Genomic DNA, 20,252 nt, shown 5'->3' on the forward strand with positions numbered 1-20,252 from the left:
CCCGCAGGTGAAGAAGCCGGATGTGGAGGTCCTGGACTGGCATGGTTACACGTGGTCTGCTGTTGTGAGGCCAGTTGGACGTACTGCCAAATTCTCTAAACAAAGTTAGATGTGGGTTATGGTAGACAAATGAACATTCAATACTCTGGCAACAACTCTGGTGGACATTCCTGTAGTAAGCATGCCAATTGCATGCTCCCTCAAAACTTGAGACACCTGTGGCATTGTGTTGTGTGACAAAACTGCACATTTTAGAGTGGCCTTTTATTGTCCCCAGCACAAGGTGCACCTGTGTAATGATCTGTTAAACAGCCATCACTTGCACATTAGAGGCTGCTGCCTATAGGCATAGACTGGGAATCACTGACCACTTTAAGGAATGGAACACTAGTCACTAATAATGTTTACATATCTGGCATTACTCATCTCATACGTAAATACTGTATTCTATACTATTCTACTGTATATTAGTCTGTTCCACTCTGACATCTCTCGTCCATATGTATATAGTCTTAATTCATTCCTACTTAGATTTGTGTATATTGGGTATATGTTGTGTTATTTGTTAGATATTAATTGTTAGATATTATTGCACTGTCGGAGCTACAAGCACAAGCATTTCGCTACACCCGCAATAACATCTGCCAATCACGTGTATGTGACCAATAACATTTGATTCGACCATACTGTTTAATCAGATTCTTGATATGACACACCTGTCATGTGGATGGATTACTTTGGCAAAGGAGAAATGCTCACTAACAGAGGCGTAAACAAATGTTTTTTTTTTTGTGCATTTGGAACATACAGATATGCATTTGTTGGTCACAGACACCTTTTCAAAAAAGGTAGGGGCATGGATCTGAAAACCAGTCAGTATCTGGTGTGGCCACCATTTGCCTCACACAGTGTGACACATCTCCTTTGCATAAAGTTGATCAGGCTATTGATTGTGGCCTGAGGAATGTTGTCCCACCCCTCTTCAAAGGCTGTGCGAAGTTGCTGGATATTGGCAGGAACTGGAACACACTTCGATCCAGAGCATCCCAAACATGTCTGCAGGCCATTATCATGCTGAAACATGAGGTGATGGCAGCGGATGAATGGCACAACAATGGGCATCAGGATCTCGTCACGGTATCTTTGCGCATTCAAATTGCCATCGATAAAATGCAATTGTGTTCGTTGTCCAACGCTTATGCCTGCCCATACCATAACCCCCCCGTCACCATGGGGCCCTCTGTTCACAACGTTGACATCAGCAAACGTTGACACCGCTCGCCCACACGACGCCACACATGCGAAGAGGATGGGTTAATTTATCTATTATATTTCTTTAAATTGTGTGCACTTCTTCAGATTCTTCTGTATTTTTAGTATGTGTATGTGCTGTGAAAATTATTTGTCTATATATTCTGTCAGTAAATTATAATTGTTGTAGTCAGCACCATTTCACCAGGTCAAATTCTTGGTGCATAGGCCCATTGGTGAATGAAGGTAATTCTGATTCTGAAAGCCAATGCCTTACTACTTGAAATGTTGATTGCAAGTATACTCCAGTGACGCATTTTTTTTTTCATGCATTCTAATGTTGCATGGATGTCTGGTTTCAAGTAGAATTAGAGAGTGAGTGAATCAATTTCTCTCTACATTCAATGCCATGTGTTCAAATCAAATCCAATTGTATTGGTCACCTACACATTTAGCAGATGTTATTGTGGGTGTAGAGAAATGTTTGTCGTTGGATGATCAATTTGGTGGGTTAATTAATAAATAAATAAATAAATTATAAGATACTATTGTATCCTTTGTACTATTATGGGCCTTTCTCTACTGCAATTGGACAAACCACACCCCTTTCATGTTGCACCAAAACACAGCCATTACTTGTTCTTCTCCCAGAATGCACCTCGCTGTGCAGTGACGATGAGCACAACAACAAAACACAGCTAGCTGCAGAATAGGGTGTTAGCTTGCTAGCTACTTGAAATAAACATTAGCTGGTGTTACACAACCCATGGCGAAGAAAATAGATCAGTGACAAGCGAAATGAGAAACCATAAAAATGTGTACATAGCAATATGAATCGACCGTAAAAACTAAGATTGAGTCAGCTACATTAAAGACTAGATAATCATACCTCATAGCTAACTAACAACATTTTCGGCTAGTTTTCTAAAACTAGCTAGCGCTATGCCATTCAAGCTAAACCAAGTTAGCCAGCTAGCTCGCCAAGGCGGGGGAAAGGATTGGAGTAAACAACAACGGTAAGAATAGGTTTCTCATTGCTAGACATGTCAGTCATATAAAATTACATACCGACCGCTTCACTGTCATGGGTGTAAACTTAAAAGAAAGATATGGCTAGTTAGCCAATGTTAGCTAACCTAGCTAACGTTACCTAAGTTGATGAGAAACTGCGTTAATCTAGCCAGCTATTAAAACCGTCAGAGGAAACTAAATGATTTAAACTAGACATGTATTAGTTAATTCGTTAACCAGCTAGTTATGTCGATAGTAATCAATGTATGTTATATTTGCATGTCCCTTTGTCGTCTTTCCTTTGTCCATCTAGCTAACGTTAGCTAGCTAATGGTCTGTTAAGTTACGCAAGCGCATAAAGTACTAACGAACTAAAGCTTTCTAGACACCGACAGTGTCAAGCAAGGCCTCGTAGCTGATCGTCGGAGAGCCATAGCTTTCCCCGCAGGTACTTGCCACTTTCGGTAACTAGCCAACGAACGTTAGATTGCTACAGCGCATTCAATGACCCAGGGCGTATTTCCCAAATACTTTTACGTGTGTTGTGTTGGGGCCGACCAAACCACAGCAGAATGCCATTAAGTTATCTAATTTAGCTGTCAACTAGCCATTGTTTGTGATAGTGTCTAGCCAAGTTTCAAGGTGAGACAGGCGTTATCTTGTTTACAACGTGAATAGCCAACTTAGAATGCTAGTTCGCCGATGTTAGCTTTTGCTAGCTTGTTACCTAACCTAGCTAATTTAATAGCCAACATGACTCAGCCTGTAACGTTAGCTACAGCACTTGACTCCCTATATAATATAGTGACTATGTCCATTAACATTTCTCCTGAGAAATTTTGCTGGGCAAAGCAGCAACGTCTATATATTAATGTTACAACTAGCAAAACGTATATGGTCGCGTTCAAGTAACACGTTTAGGCTAGAAGCCCCACGTCTGTGGCTGCTTTTCAGTTCTCACCTTTGAAAATATCGAAATACATTGCTAAAACACGTGTATGCAATCTCATGTAGCTAGAAGTTACATGTTAGTGAGGTAAACGGCAAAGTATTCCAAAGTCTTTTGTAAAGTATTTTGTTTGTATTTCATGTATATGTTTTGGATAAGCCTTATGTGATACAGGCCAATTAACGTTAGATGATGTAGTTTATGTGTCAATAAGTGTATTTGGTGGACCTTGTAGCTTCCAGTAATGAATAGTATACAGTCGCAACCAAAAGTCAATACTTATTGGACCTTTTTTGTCTTACACAGGGTGGTGTTGAATGACTAAATGATCAAGATAAAGGAGTGTGACGATCGCTGGAGGATTCGACATGAAGTTGTATGTGTTCCAGGTCAACAATGGAAGCACTCTGGCATTTGACACAGAGCTCGCTGTCCAAACGTAAGAGCCATTTAAAAAAATATATATTTCGGATGACCTACATCCATTTTCAATTTATCTCAGTCATAACAGAAAATGTAATGTATGCTTAAATCAAAAAGTTGTCTGAATTTGATCATGTGGCCTACATGTCTTGCAGAGTGTTGGACCTCAAACATGCCATCCAGGTCAAATACAAGATTGCAACCCAGCATCAAGTTCTGGTTGTCAATGGAGGGGAGTGTATGGTTGCAGAGAGGAGAGTCTGCAGCTACAGTGCCGGCACTGTAAGTTTGCACCATTTGGAATCATAGTTTTTTTTTTTTTACGATTATGTTGCATAAAGGAGCTAGTTTTGACGTAAACAAAATTTGGTGACAGTTTTCTGAAGCCCCTGTGCAAGATGTTGAATTAAAGAAAACGTTTTTATTCCAGACGTGTTCAGTTCAAGTGTCTTGACAATTGTGCTTTTTTTTTGCCCAGGACACCAACCCCATATTCTTGTTCAACAAAGAGATGATTTTGTGTGACCGGGCTCCGACGATCCCTAAAACCACCTTCTCTATTGAGAATGAAATGGAGCTCAAGGTGGAGGAGTCACTAATGATGCCAGCAGTCTTTCACACCGTTGCCTCGCGAACACAACTTGCGGTGGTAAATGTTTTGTTTGTTCTGGTGCAGATACTACTTTCTCAAAATAAGCCACCAATGTTGCTGTACCTTGTTTCACCATGCTACAACATTAAAATCAGATATGAAAATGTAATCTTCTCAGTATTCGAGAAAGGAAAGCTAATGGAACTTATGATTGTTTTGTAATTTCTAGTGTGTTCTAACTTCTGAGTACCTTTCTTTTGCTTCTCCAGGAAATGTTTGAAGTCGCCAAGAAACTTTGCTCTTTCTGCGAACGCCTGGTTCATGATGAACACCTCCAACACCAAGGTTGGGCTGCTATCATGGCAAACCTGGATGACTGCACCCTGTCTTATCAGAAGCTACTGTGGAAATTTGACACGGCGTACATTAATTATCAACAAGAATTTGAGGATATCAAATTGAAACTGACAAAGTAAGTGACCCCCCCCCTGCATAAACATTAAGTTCAATGCAATTTGAAAGGGGTGGGTGGGGTATGAATGAAACAAATATATGGAAGGATTGTCCTGCTGTGACAGTATAGTCAATAGGTTAAATTTCAATTAATTATTTAGGTTAAATACATATTTCTCACAGAGAATGTGCCTTTTAAGGTTAGAGATTTTTGCAGGTGTGTTGCGTACCACACTGGCACGTGTGGAATCATCTGCTAATTACGTTTCCCATGTCCCTCTCTGCTGTGCCACACTTGCCTTAATTAATCTGTATCAAAAGACCGTGCCACATGTGACCTGTATCCAAAGATCTAAATTCTATGGGTGTGAACTGACATTTGACATGTACATTTTTAGACTGGGGACAGCAGTTTCAGTCATGGCCAATATCCCCCTGCTGGAGTGTCTGACCCGCCACAGCTACAAAGAATGCATAGAGAAGTCCTGCTCCACTCCAAACAACTACTCTGACGAGACCGAGGAGGAGAAGTCCACCGACTCGGTGCTCTGCCCCTCCCCCACCAAGCTACCTGCATCGTTCTCTGCTCCGGGGGCGGGGGACTCGCCCGACACCGCCGAAGCCCAGGAAAGCAGTGAGATGACGGACAGTAGTGGGCTGAGGGCAGCCCTGCAAGAGGCAGACTCTCCAGAGAGGGCCAGCCCCCTGTCCTTCAACGTCACACTGCTGGACTGGATAAATGTTCAAGACAGGCCCAATGACGTGGAATCAGTCGTGAGGAAATGCTTTGACTCCATCAATAGGGTGAGTCGCTGTTGTATGTTTCTGTCTGTTTTTTCTGTTATGTTTGTCTCTTTGTTTCTGTGTGGCTGAATTGGTCTCTGTCAGTGGAGTGGTCTTGCCATGACTACTAAATGAATCAACATTGGGTGTAAATTCATTTATGAGAGTCTATTCAGTGATGTGTCTTGGTTGTAAAATGCAAAGCAACACAGACAAAATGGAACCATAATGTAAATGTCCTTTCTATTTCAGCTCGACCCACGGGTCATTCAACCATTCTTAGCGGAATGTCGAGACACGATTGCCAAACTGGATAATCAGAACATGAAAGCCATCAAAGGACTTGAGGACAGGTTATACGCTCTAGACCAAATGATAGCGAGCTGTAAAAAGTTGGTCAATGAACAGAAGGAACTTGCTCAGGTAGGCAAAATAAGGCGTGATCTAAATGAGGTAATATCAATGGTGAATAACGCACTGTATAAAATGTGCCTATTCATTCACATACTGTATGATGTACTGTATAATGCAATCCAGCTGAAAACTTGTGAATTAAAATATAAAACTAAAGTCACTTGTCTATCTGTTGGCTGTTAGGGCTTTCTGGCCAATCAGAAGCGTGCTGAGAACCTGAAGGATACGTCCGTGCTGCCTGACCTGTGTCTCAGTCACGCCAATCAGCTGATGATCATGCTGACCAACCACAGGAAGCTGCTGGACATCAAACAGAAGTGCACCACTGCCAAACAGGAGCTGGCGAACAACCTACAAGTTCGTCTCAAGTAAGGCATCTGTTAATTCTTCTCATTTATTTTTTCTGTCTCTTTTGGTGCATCTTTATTCCTTTTGAGCGATGCGGCAAACCAAAATCACTCCAATAAATTCACCATAAGTGGTCATGTGCAAGCTACTTTTCTATATATGCAAGCCAAGCTAACACTGACCCTAACCATTGTGAATGTAGATGGTGCTGCTACGTGATGCTGCATGCGGACCAGGATGGGGAGAAGCTGCAGGCCCTGCTGAGGCTGCTGACCGAGCTGATGGAGAGAGTCCGGGTGGTGGACGCCCTCAGCACCGTGCCTCAGATGTACTGCCTGGCCGTGGTGGAGGTGGTCCGCAGGAAGCTCTTCATCGGCCACTACAGGGAGGTCAGTCAGAGCACAGGACTCACTCACAAACCCTTTTCAAAACCCAAGGCCAGCCCACGTCTCTCTTCAGTCCCTACTTGCAGACCTACTGTAACACGATCCTCAACCTCCGGCCAGGCCTACAGATATGCTAGGAACTCAAACAATTAGATGAAAAACGGTGTAAATTGTGCTCTTCTGTTATCTCTCTTCTCAGTGGGCCTGTGCTCTCGTGAAGGATGGAAAGCATCTCTATGAGACCGAGAAGTATAAAAGGGAAACGTTTGGCAAGTTGTTCAGTAAGTTCCATTTTAAAAGTCCTATTTGGTGATTTTTCTTTTACGAGTATCCCCTCTGAAATGAACATCCATTCATTCAAACCCAACAGCTGAGCTTTGTGATCCTCTTTGCAGGGAAATGTTTTCTCCGAAATCGGTTGTTTAGAGGACTTGACTCATGGCCCCCCACTTCATTTTGCGTAAGTAGTCAGTCACTTACCGTGTTCTATGAACGTCTATTTCATTTCTAAAATGTTATAATCCAACCCATTTCTCTCTTGTTTTTGTTGTCTCTTTTATTGTGTAGACAAGAAAGCCCAGAAAGTTTGACTTTGAGCTTCCCGATATTTCCCTTGGTGACCTGCAGTACTTAAAGACCTGTTGTCCTACAGAGGTGCAGCCTTTCCTCAGGTAGGCCGTGGTTTCCCTCACGTGCATAGTAAAGAAATAACCATGTCTTGTAACTTGGCACGGTTAATTGAATATCCTAACGGTCGTTGGTATTCAAATCTGTGTTCTTTTTTTGGAGAAAAACGACTGTAGGCCTATTATAACATCGAAAAACTTTGTCTAGATGAAATAATCCGTGTGACATTTTTACCGACAAGGATATACCATGACATTTTAAATTGTACATTTAATAAAATAAACTTATTTTAAACCTTTACACTCGTACCCCTATACATATTGAAAATGGCAGATTTGTGCTTTGATAAACGCCTAAATTGGAACTCAGTGGCTGTACAGTAACATGCGTCACATGACGTCAGAGCTCTGCACTTCACAGATCTGTATGTATGGACTTTGACTGACAGCCGTTCTGAACTTGAGCACCTCGCGAGACAAGAAGTTGCCTCCATCCCTCCCGCTAATTGGGCAACTTTAGCAAATGTTTTGTTGTCTTGAGTTTGGAAATGCTGTAAATGAAGAGGACTGTGTATTTTGAAAGATGAAACATTGAGAATTATAGTAAATACTGCTTTGATGTCATACAAGCAAGCCAAACACAGAGTCCAAATGTGCACTTGGCATTTCCATATCAAAAACTCATGTTGTGTACATTGTCAACGTTTATGATCACCGTTTGATGTACAGTTACAAGATGACATGGTGCCATATGCATTTGCTTCATTATGAGTCAATAGCCCAAAAATCGTTTTTCTCGAATTTCTACTATCCAGATATCTGAAAAAATGTCAGGATATTATTTGAGTAATATAATCATTTCCAGTGTTCATCCCTACTTGTTACAGGCCTACTACCTGTATGATTAGTTTACTTGTGAACACTTGGCTGTATTCTCTGTTGCAACATTCAGTGCAATAGCCCTGGGAGACTGTCCATTTCGTATTGGAGTAAAGTTAGTCCCATGTTTCTTTCCCCCAGGGTTCCAACACTGTGTGATTTTGAGCCTTTGCATCTGCATGTGGAGATGCTTCAACAGTTGGTCCTTGCTTCTCAAGCGGCAAGTGTGGATGAGATGTCTCAAACTATCACCGATTTACTCAGCGAACAAAGGGTAATGACACATTTCAGTGGAATATGGAATGGCAGCTATCTAAAAGCACAGTAAACACTGTCCCTTTAGTGCATATTCTCCACTCACTCCCCTTCTTATTTCTGTTCCTCCAGGGGTCGTGCAGCCAGAGTGCTCAGAGATCCACGGCTGCGGTGACCCCACGGTCCGACAGCACCCCAGGGACTTCCTCCCCCAAGACCCCCTCCTCTCTCAGTCTCCCGGGGCCCCCCTGCCAGCCCCTCCCTGGCCCCACTGCCCTGGAGGACCTGTCCCCAGACAGCATCGATGCCCAAACCTTTGACTTTGAGACAATTGGCCACCCCAACATGGACCCCGTCCTGCAGCAGGCCGGCTCCCTGGACCTGGACTCCCTGGCTGAGAGCCCCGAGTCAGACTTCTTGTCGGCGGTCAACGAGTTTGTGATCGAAAACTCGCCCACCCCCATCAGCGACCCCACCAGCCCAGAGATGATGGTGGAATCGCTGTACTCGTCGGTCATCAACGCCATCGACAGCAAGCGCATGCATGACACCACCACATTAGAGAGGGAAAACTCCAAGGTGGCTACGCTGAATCTGAGCATCGAGAAGTACCGCTCTGCTGCCGAGGAGTCCCAGGCCAACTTGCGGAGCGTCAAGGATGACCTGTACCGCTTCAGAGGCCTGGTGCTGAAGGAGCAGCGAGACTTTGGCTTTGCCCTGAAGAGCATGACCATTGAGGTGCGCAACATGGTGGACACCATCCGTAAGAGGGAGGAGGAGGAGCTGAGAGAGCAGCACCAGGCCGAGCTCCTCTCTGTGCAGCAGGACCATGAGAAGCAACTTCAGACTCTGACGGAGGAGAACCGGGTCAACCGGAACATCGTGAAAGACGTGCAGCGGGCCATGCTGGAGCTGGAGGGGCTGCTGGAGCGCAAAGAGAAGGAGCTGACCCAGCTCGAGGCTGAGAGGCAGTGCTGGACCGAGGCGGAGAGCGGACACACTCAGAGCCTCAGTGTCCTGGAGCAGAAAATCAGCAATCAGGCCCAAGAGTTGCTGACTGTGGCTGCCTCCAGAGACTCCCTGTACAGCCAGTTGGAGACACTCCACATTGAGATCGAGCGCGGCCAGCAGAAGATCCGCCAGGAGCTGGAGGGGGCTGAGCAGGTCCACCTGCAGGAACTGGAGGAGAGGATGAGGCAGCAGCACCAGGCCCAGCTAGACACCCTAGCCCGGGAGAACCAGGAGGCCATGGAGTGCCTGGCAACGGTGAACAGGGTCAAGCTGAGTGAGGTCACAGACCGCCACGCCGCCTCTCTGACAGAGAGGGACGGCCAGCTGAGGGACCTGGAGGCCCGGGCAACCGAGCTGGCTGACCTACGCTGCAAGCTGGAGGTGGAGCTGGCCCTGAAGGAGTCAGAGATGGAAGTTGTGAGGCTTCTCTACGAGGAGGCCAAGCAGGGGCAGCAGGAAGCCAATGTGAGGAAGGCTACTGTAGAGGCAGAGACCCAGTCCCTCAACGAACAGCTAGTTCAGGTCAACGGGCAGCTGCATGCTAAGAACGAAGAGTACGAGAAGGGCCTGGCCGAGCTCCGGACGCTGATGCGCATGGAGAAAGACCAGTGCATCTCGGAGCTGGTGGGCAGGCATGAGGAAGAGAGGAACCAGCGCCGCAGCGAGCTGACCGCCTTGCAGCAGCAGGCCCAGGACGCAGGAAGGAGCCATGCAGAACAGCTGCAGAACCTCCAACTAGACCTCGACCTGCAGACGGCAGCACTGCGCAACGATAAGGAAGTGCAGCAGAGGAGTTTTGAGGAGCGGGAGCAACACTTGAGGACTGTGATCTGCGATTTGCAGACAGAAAATGATCTGCTCACCAAAAGATTAGAGCAGGACACCCAAGCAGCCCAGGAACGTTTGGAGAAAGAGGAGTCCTTGAAGGCTGCAGTACCAGATGCCTTCAAAGACTTTGAGCAACAAAAGGAGGAGATGGAGAAAAGACTTCTAGACAAAATTAGACAGCTTGAAAATGAGCTTCAGGAAAGACAATCCTCAGAAAGGTAAGAGAGACTCATGTACCACTGTTACCAGGTAACCAATAACTGTGATTTGTAATAAACATTTAATCAGCCTTGTAATGAACAAGATGACTAGTTTTAGAGTTCATTCCCTACAATTTTGCATGTTTGCTGAAATTCTACACATTTTGCCATTGGGCTGAGAGAGATGATTTAGCAATTGTATAGATAATTTCAGTCAATTCTACAAATTTTCCCATACGCTGGAGTGAAAAATGTGCTGTTTTACAGCTAATTTCCAGTAATTCTACACATTTTGCCATAGGGTGGAGAGAAAGGTTTACAGTTTTTTTTATATAGGATATCTGAGTGAGAGTGACTAACAAATCAATGGAGGTCGATGATTACTACAAGTTTAAATAGCTGGCTAGACTAATGCCGACAGATAATTTATTTGTTGGACATGGTGGGATCTATTTGTCTGTCAAATTAATTAAGCGGGAAATGGCAGTGGAAAAGCCTTTATGTGCAAATATTGACATAATAACCATCATCTCGAGGTCAACTTGGAGGGTCTATGATATGGTGTGTGATCCTCCCACTACGACTTGGGAAATGCAGTTTATTAGGCTTCAGATGGAATAAGTTATGACGAACTTCACAGGGTGGTGAAAGTGTATGGTGATGAACTTGATGCTCCTTTAAAAAAAACAAAAATGATCGAGGGTCTTATTCTGATGACATGATGATCGATGCTTGCCTGCCATTTGTCAAATAAAAATATCCATAGTAAATTCATCACGTAGACGAGCCTACCCGCACAGCACCTGCGACCAGAGTAGGCACATTTGCTATTTAACACAAACGTTTTTTTGCGACAAAACAACCGGTAGAGTTTAGAATGCGATGGAAACACACTTAACTTTTAGGTTTTTATTCGGTACTTCAAACTGAACCTCTTTAGCATCCGCCCCCCCCCCCTTTTTGTTATTTTGTAACTCAGTCCCTGAAGCAAGGATGTGCATATTCTTGATACCATTTGAAAGGAAACACTTTGAAGTTTGTGGAAATGTGAAATGAATGTAGGAGAATATAACACAATAGATCTGGTCGAAGATAATACAAAGGATTATCTTAGTGCCGTCTTTGAAATGCAAGAGAGAGGCCATGATGTATTATTCCAGCCCAGCTGCAAATTAGATTTTGCCCACTAGATTCGAGAATATTTGCCTGAAAATTGGTTGCCAATTGGATGGAGACCTAGCTAGAGACTAACATAAGATGGAAAACTGATACACAATCAAATTTAGAAATGTTCCCTTGTGTATTCTAACTCAACAGTAAGTTCAGACCCCGACTGAGTTAGGATTACACAAACTCGTGTAGACTTCAATTAGCTTTAGTATACACTGAAAATAGCTATTTTCTTGCGTTACGTAGCTGTGTTTAGGGTTTACATCCTGAAAAAGGCCCAGAGGTGAACACTTAAGGGAACCATAACATGTACTGCATGCTTTGTCAAGCTTGCAGGCTATCGGATATTTAAAGGTCTCAGTGCCTGTCATTTTATGTTCCGAGACGAGAACTCACTAGGAACTCCTCACGACACTAACTTGTGAAGAGCATTTAATTTGACCTGTTGACCTACCTGATGTCTACGGTGTGTGACTTGTCTCTGTTACTTATGTCTCTTTCTATCTCTGTGTGTGTGTGTGCGCTACAGAGAGGCGGGGTTGTCGAAGGTGCAGACAGAGGGTCGGGGATCCGAAGCAGGAGCTCCTCTCTCCCTGGACTCTGCCTTGCAGGAGCGTCTGCAGCAGGAGACGGCCTCCCTGCACACCCAGCTGGAGCTCCTGGAGAGGAGGAAGGACGAGGAGATGCAGAACCTCAAGACCTCCCTCATCGCAGAACAACAGGTCCGTGTTGGAATAGTCCTCACATCCTATTCAGAGGGTTCTTCTGTCGATATTGACCGGCACTGAATCTAGGAGCAGCACCATATCGTGATACACTGCAATGTACTTCCTATACTTTGTACTGTAGTTCATTTTCCTAAATTTTATTTTATAGCTTTTAGCTAAGTGTTTGAGCTTTTTAGCATTTGTCCCATTACCGTTCTTCTGAGGAGGTCTAATTTTGATTCACTGGCAACTGCAAGCAAACTGACTACAAGTGACCAACACCTGAAATGCTAAAAATACTCCATTACCTCACTACTACCACTATGTGCCCATGAGGCAGCCTTAGTCAGCCCCTACATGAAAGCAGGTCTGTGAGGCACTGTGTGTCATAATTATAGCACACAGTGTTCTCATGACCTCATCTTGGCTATGTGACCCTCTTGGAGGAATGAGGTTAAACCACGTTGTTCGTTAGAACACAATATTTTGCCTCTCAAATTGAAAACTGCACCACAAATACACTGCTCAAAAAAATAAAGGGAACACTAAAATAACACATCCTAGATCTGAATGAATGAAATATTCTTATTAAATACTTTTTTCTTTACATAGTTGAATGTGCTGACAACAAAATCACACAAATGATCAATGAAAATCAAATTTATCACCCCATGGAGGTCTGGATTTGGAGTCACACTCAAAATTAAAGTGAAAAACCACACTACAGGCTGATCCAACTTTGATGTAATGTCCTTAAAACAAGTCAAAATGAGGCTCAGTAGTGTGTGTGGCCTCCACGTGCCTGTATGACCTCTTTACAACGCCTGGGCATGCTCCTGATGAGGTGGCGGATGGTCTCCTGAGGGATCTCCTCCCAGACCTGGACTAAAGCATCCGCCAACTCCTTGACAGTCTGTGGTACGGATGGAGCGAGACATATGTCCCAGATGTGCTCAATTGGGTTCAGGTCTGAGGAACGGGCGGGCCAGTCCATAGCATCAATGCCTTCCTCTTACAGGAACTGCTGACACACTCCAGCCACATGAGGTCTAGCATTGTCTTGCATTAGGAGGAACCCAGGGCCAACCCCACCAGCCTATGGTCTCACAAGGGGTCTGAGGATCTCATCTCGGTACCTAATGGCAGTCAGGCTACCTCTGGCGAGCACATGGAGGGCTGTGCGGCCCCCCAAAGAAATGTCACCCCACCCCATGACTGACCCACCGCCAAACCTGCTGGTGGGTTGTTGCCCTCCTACGGCCTCCTCCACGTCTCCTGATGTACTGGCCTGTCTCCTGGTAGCGCCTCCATGCTCTGGACACTACGCTGACAGACACAGCAAACCTTCTTGCCACAGCTCGCATTGATGTGCCATCCTGGATGAGCTGCACTACCTGAGCCACTTGTGTGGGTTATAGACTCCGTCTCATGCTACCACTAGAGTGAAAGCACCGCCAGCATTCAAAAGTGACCAAAACATCAGCCAGGAAACATAGGAACTGAGAAGTGGTCTGTGGTCACCACCTACAGAACCATTCCTTTATTGGGGGTGTCTTGCTAATTGCCTATCATTTCCACCTGTTGTCTTCCATTTGCACAACAGCATGTGAAATTTATGGTCAATCAGTGTTGCTTCCTAAGTGGACAGTTTGATTTCACAGAAGTGTGATTGACTTGGAGTTACATGTTGTTTAAGTGTTCCCTTTTATTTTTTTGAGCAGTGTATAAACATTTACTACGCAATGTTAGTTTTTCTATAAATTGGCATTATCATAGGTTTTGCTACCAGCCTAAAACCCAGTGGTCCTCCAAGCCTAAGCTCTTATGGTAAAGCGAGCAGGCTTGATTGACGTCTGTGGTTCTGAGCTCAACCCTCAATTGACTCACTCAGCCTCACCTGTCTCCTGTCTGGTAGTTCTTTGTCCTCTGTGACTGCCTCGTTGTGTTTTACTGCTGCTCTATTGCCTAGGTGTCTGAAAGCCTTCATGTCCCCCTCCTCCCTCCCCCCCAGACTAACTTCAACACTGTTCTGATGAGAGAGAAGCTGAAAAAGGAACAGATCATCAGTGAGCTCACAGAGGAGCTGCGGAAGGTTACCCAGCAGCAGGAGAAGGACAAAGGTACCCGACAGTCACGTACAGCTAGGACACTGAGAGAACAGAATGATTTCTGCCCTTTGAACTCTTAATGGGCTGGATGTGCTGGAACTAGATAGCATTTTCTATGCTGTTATTGTTTTCAGAGGTTATTTTGTTGATTGTATTGAAAGTAAGCCGTGCTGCAGTTCATTCATTAGGGGTGGCAGGTAGCCTAGTGGTTTGAGCGTTGGACTAGTAACCGAAAGGTTGCAAGATCGGATCCCCGAGCTGGCAAGGTAAGAAATCGTTCTGCCCCTGAACAAGGCAGTTAACACACTGTTCCTAGGCCGTCATTGAAAATAAGAATTTGTTCTTACCTGACTTGCCTAGTTAAATAAAGGTCAAATTAAAAAATGTATCCTGATATGTTCATTTTGTGTCTTCAGGTCTGATAGAGATGCTGTCTGAGGACCGTGCCATCGTCATGCAGGAGAAGAAGCAGTTGGAGGAGGATCTGAACCGGCTGCGCAGCACAGCCCTGGTGTCCTCTGCCTACTACAGCCCTAACCCCTTAGCTCTAGAGCCCACTGGAGCCGGGGCTAGACTTGGATCTGGAGCATGTCCTGGACCTGGGACTGAGGTTGGGGCTGGAGCCTTCTCCTCGGAGCTCTTCCCTGACCCAGACAGACTGGCCTCTGTGGCTGCCACCAGAGAGGACGACAGAGTGGACTCGGCTGTGGAGGCCAGCATGGTGACTGTGCAGTAAGCATCCCCCAAACACAAACAGTTCAATAAACAGTGATTCAGAAGAACCCCCCCCCCCCCCCCATCACAATCAATCTGTTGTTTTATAGAAATAAGCTTTGACAGATATACTTCGGCAAAATATTGTTTAAACATATATATATAGATACTATATGTATAGTATGGAGACATATTTGGTGGAACTGAGGACAGTGAGGACTTTGAAGGTGCTCCTTATTGGATCATGAAGATAAATTATGAATATAAGTTGTCATCTTTCAAAGAATGTTGTCAGTTTGAATGTGTAAAAGATTAAAAAAGGATGTTGAAAGTGCTTGTTTGAGATGGCCAGACAAGGATGGACAAAGTGAGGACAAATAACAGAGAGCGAGGGAGGCTAGGATTGGGAAATGTAAGTTATATTGTTTTTTTTCCCTTCTGTTAACTAACAGTTATGCAGGCTAGCAATCATCATTGCCATCTCAAACAAAAGACACTTTAAATTCATATTCATGCTTGATGAATTTTTTTCTTCTTTCCCAGAGCCACTATTTGTTTGAATGATTGTCAAATGTGTTAAAAGCTGTCGCCAAATTGGTCTGATTATTGGCCCTTTGTCTCTTTATCAGCGATAACATCCTGATGATGTCAGAGGAGAAACAGCGGATACTGTTACTTGAGAGGGTGAGTAGACATCTAAATGGAACCTGATGAAGTTGGGGTTGGATTGTTGTAGAATTTGACTTGAGCTGTAACACCTTCTGCCATATTTCAGACTTTACACATGAAGGAAGAAGAAAACAAGCGCCTCAGTCAAAGACTGGTAGGTTTTTGTTGACTTTGATGGCTGATTAGAGGAGGAGGAAATGTTGATTTTAATATCATGTGATTGTTTAAGCCAGCCATTCTAGCCCCCCCCCCCCCCCCCCCCCCCCAAAATGAACATGTTTTTTCACTTGGTTACCATGTGTATTGTTTACTTCTAGATATACACAGAGTGTATAAAACATTAGGAACACCTGCTCTTTCCATGACAGACTGACCACGCGAATCCAGGTGAAAGCTATGAACCCTTATTGAGGTCACCTGTTAAATCCACTTCAATCAGTGTAGTTGAAGAGGAGATTGATTTTTAAAGAAGGATTTTTAGGCCTTGAGACAATTGAGACATGGATTGTGTTTGTGTGCCATTCGGAGGGGGAATGGGCAAGACAAAATATTTAAGTGCCTTTGAAGGGGGTATGGTCGTAGGTGCAAGGTGCACCGGTTTGAGTGTGTCAAGAACTGCAACGCTGCTGGGTTTTTCACTCAACAGGTTCCCATGTGTATCAAGAATGGTCCACTACCCAAAGGACATCCAGCTGTCATTGGTGGAAGAGGACAAAGGAGGCTGACACGAATTGTGCGGAGCAACAGACTGGCTACAGTTAGTCCAGTGACAGTTCAGTACAACATTGGTGCACAAAGACCCATAAAATAATTCATAACTTGTCATGCCTTGACAAGAATGGGGGTATGGCAGCTGATGACCTTACAAAGTTCCACTTCTTTCAGCTAAAAAACCAAAAACTGCGTTTGCAGTGGGCTGAACGAAAACAAGGAACAAAAACACTGGACACTGGAGAATTGAAAAGACATGGTCTGACGAGTCCCCGTTCCTGCTGTTTCATGCTGATGTGAGGACTAGGGTATGGAGAAAACCATGAGTATATGCATCCGTCATACCGCGTGTCAACTTTGCAGACTGGTGTTGGGGGTGTGATGGTGTGATTTCATGGCACACATTGGGCCCCTTGATAAAAGTTTGAAAGCCACATGAAGTCTGAACATCGTTGCTAATCATGTGCATCCCTTCATGGCAGCAGTGAATCGAGCTGCCAATGTTTTATTTTTTAACAGGATAATGCCCCATGCCATAACGCTAGGATTGTACAGGAATGGTTCTGCGAACATGAAAGTGAATTCGACTTCCTGCAGTGGCCCGCCTAGTCACCAGATCTCAATTCAGTTGTGTATCTGTGGGAGGAGATGGAACAAGCTATTTGGATTAGAGCTCCACTACCAGCCAACTTGACACTGTGGGAAGCATTGGAGTCAACATGTCCCTAGCATCCCTGTGGAACTCTTTCGAAACCTTGTACAGTCCATGCCCTGACGAATCAAGGCTGTTCTGAGGGCTGTTCTGAGGTGCAACTCAGTATTCGGAAGGTGTTCCTAATGTTTTATACACTCGGTGAATAGGCTGATATAATTCATTTAGATTTTCACAGGCTTTCAGTGTACCCCAAGCTATTTTACCCCACCACCACTAGATGGCAATAGCATCAATGCTTCAATCTCTGTTCAGCAGACCTAGGAGCTTTCTGAGCGGCAACAGTAACTTCCTCTATCAAAAGCCTTCTGATAAAGGGGAATCAAAACAATCATACAGGCAGTTTGACATATTGCAGCACTATTGCTCACATACCTAAACAAAAGCATAACAATGCATGCCAAAATGTATCCGTTCCAGCAAGTACATTTCACGCCGCACAACATACGGTACTATTGATGGCTGCTATGCAAAGATCAGTCAGTATACATTTTGGCCAGGAACGCATCCATGGCCAGCAGTGTCAAGAAGATTATCGTCTCACTCTTAACAACCATGACCGTTCTCTCTTTGTAGATGTCTCAAAGCATGTCCTCGGTGTCGTCACGGCATTCTGAGAAAATTGCCATCCGAGAGTAAGCATACGAAGATTGACACACAAAAGTGCTGATGTGTAGTGTATATAGACTCAGTGGCTGTACGTTTTCTCTAGCAAATCAAAGTAAGAATCTAGCACCATTTTTGTGTGAAAGTTGACCGCTGTGTCCGTTTCAGTTTCCAGGTTGGCGACTTGGTTCTGATCATCCTCGATGAAAGGCATGACAACTATGTGCTATTCACCGTGGGTCCCACCCTGTACTTCCTCCACTCTGAGTCCCTCACGGCCCTGGACCTCAAACCAGGTCAGAAAATCACCTTTTAATTGTAGGCCTCAATTCTTAAAAAGCATTAAGTTATTATAGAATAAAGTTATAATATACAAAAATTTACAATTGAACTTTTGTTGTATATAATAGACAATTATACTAAGTTATTGTGTAATGTGGTTTTGAAGAGCAAGTTATGTGCAAAAACAAGCAGGTGTCTCTTCACAAGCTGTAAATACTGTTGAATTTATTAACTTGGACAGATAAGTGATTTTGAGTAACCCGTGTCAAAGTTTGTGTACTGAGCATTGGTTTTATTGTGTCGATCACTGACAGATCCTATGTTTACTTCAGCATCAGGAGCCTCAAGACGGCCGTGGGTTCTCGGAAAAGTTATGGAGAAAGAATATTGCCAGGCGAAAAAGGTAAAGTATAGTAGTATATAGGTAATGAATTGTAATAGTCTAGTAGTAGAGCACAGTAGCTTTTTTGAATATAGATGGCCATTAAAGGAGGTCAAATAATCAATAATTAAAATAAAATAATGAACAATCAAAGGATGACTTTCTAAGAGCACGTATGTTGTGTATGTTTCCCATCTTAGGCTCAAAACCGGTTCAAAGTTCCTTTGGGCACCAAGTTCTACAGGGTGAAAGCTGTTCCGTGGAACAAGAAAGTATAGTACAGCCAAGTTATGAGCTGAAATGTATATTTATATTGCATAAAGTTTTAAACACTCACATCATACATCATTTATAGATCTCTTATCAACTTGAAAATGAAAAGAAAGATCATAATCATGGTATTATTTTGGCCTTCAGTTCAACATCTCATCAACCCCGTCTTTCTTTTTAAACTAGAGTATTTGTTGTTGTGGACCAAATGCTATTTCTTTATTAGGGCATGGCCCTAAACACTGGCAGAAAGCATTAATACCCGTGTGTTAATTTGAACAAAAACTATTTGAATGTTTATATATTTAGTTCTCATTCATTATCAGCATTTGTCCTCTTTTGTGGAAAATAGTTCATCATTATCAGCAATATAATTCAAATGAAAATATACATTTATTGTAAATGTTTATGGATGAATGTTCATGGCATGCATATTGATATATTTTCTTTGGTTTTACTTATCCAGATAAATGTTGTAGTTGGAAGTGTAGTCAATGCCGTTTTGTTACTCACGACGCAGTATGGCCCTGAGTTAATACTGAAATGTACATTTTGGCTGACTGACGCAAGCGGTCATCATTGCAATCATTGACGATGCACTTTCCAAAAAACAATGCTTTTTGTTCATTCAAAAGGGAAGGAATTGTGCTATTAAATAAAATAAATACAGAGAAAACTAACAGCGCAAAACTTCCCGCTATCATAGAATATTGATATGTAGAAAGGAATACTTGTTTGACTGTGTTTCATGATTGGATGACATTGTACATTTACCCATCATTCAAATCACGGAAGTAACAATAAAGGACTGTATTGTAAAATAATTTAGAGTTTTGAAACAATAAAGGATTGATCCCAAATAACTTTACTCCACATAGTTATTTCAACATATCAGGTACACAACTGACATACTTGCCCATTACAAAATATACACATATAAGATGTAAAGACAGGACAGATGTTTAAAAAGATGTTTCATAAAAAATATGACATTCATTTAACATGATGAGCAACACCTCGGAAGTGCAGCATTGGAGAGAGTATCATATATCGAATATACCTCAATGACCTGCATATGGGGATTTCAGTGGACACTAATTTATGTAAATCATGTCACTGAGCCGAGCCTGCCTTTGGAATGCTGTTAATTAAGGACATAGGAGGAAATGCTGCTTCTGTAGTTCAAGGACAATCAAGTCATTCAATACGCTCCGTGACCACCTGCCTGTTTAAAAACCAGGCTTGTTGGCTCCTTAAGAAATATAGTAGGCCAATATCTATGCTCACTATCTAAGAACATTTAATTAGAGATTTTCATTGTACTACACCAAAAACATTGAATGTAAAGAGACCAAAGAAAAAAGCTCATTATTGCTATTGATTTATTTTAATGGAATGGTGTAGTCCCCCCCCCCCCCCAACCATTATGCTCAATTGAAAATGTACAAATAGACAAAAGAAAATGTGTAACATTTTGATAATAGCAGTTGTTTCTGAAATCGTTGGTTTGGA

At 43.4% G+C, this 20,252-nt stretch overlaps 1 protein-coding gene across 4 annotated transcripts; it reads left to right on the plus strand.

Annotated features, from left to right (window-relative positions):
* The first annotated feature begins 1,887 nt into the window (after nt 1-1,887).
* rb1cc1 (RB1-inducible coiled-coil 1) lies at nt 1,888-19,603 on the plus strand. 4 transcript variants are annotated; one of them, XM_021589216.2, is made up of 23 exons: nt 1,888-2,267; nt 3,518-3,650; nt 3,790-3,916; nt 4,113-4,283; nt 4,496-4,698; nt 5,078-5,483; nt 5,715-5,885; nt 6,060-6,244; nt 6,427-6,613; nt 6,810-6,891; nt 7,006-7,070; nt 7,178-7,281; nt 8,257-8,389; nt 8,503-10,427; nt 12,109-12,301; nt 14,298-14,406; nt 14,811-15,126; nt 15,738-15,792; nt 15,884-15,931; nt 17,777-17,835; nt 17,975-18,102; nt 18,403-18,491; nt 18,671-19,603. In XM_021589216.2, the coding sequence occupies exons 2-23, from the start codon at nt 3,580-3,582 to the stop codon at nt 18,746-18,748; spliced, it is 4,905 nt and encodes a 1,634-aa protein (XP_021444891.2). In that variant the 5' UTR covers nt 1,888-2,267; nt 3,518-3,579; the 3' UTR covers nt 18,749-19,603. The 4 variants fall into 4 exon arrangements, with proteins under 4 accessions (XP_021444891.2, XP_021444893.2, XP_021444892.2 ...); XM_021589218.2 differs by having other exon boundaries at nt 18,421-18,491; XM_021589217.2 differs by lacking the exon at nt 1,888-2,267 and adding an exon at nt 2,576-2,710.
* The last annotated feature ends 649 nt before the right edge of the window (nt 19,604-20,252 follow it).

The sequence above is a fragment of the Oncorhynchus mykiss genome, chromosome 28, assembly GCF_013265735.2.
Source record: "Oncorhynchus mykiss isolate Arlee chromosome 28, USDA_OmykA_1.1, whole genome shotgun sequence".
In the NCBI taxonomy this organism is placed as follows: Eukaryota; Metazoa; Chordata; class Actinopteri; order Salmoniformes; family Salmonidae; genus Oncorhynchus; species Oncorhynchus mykiss.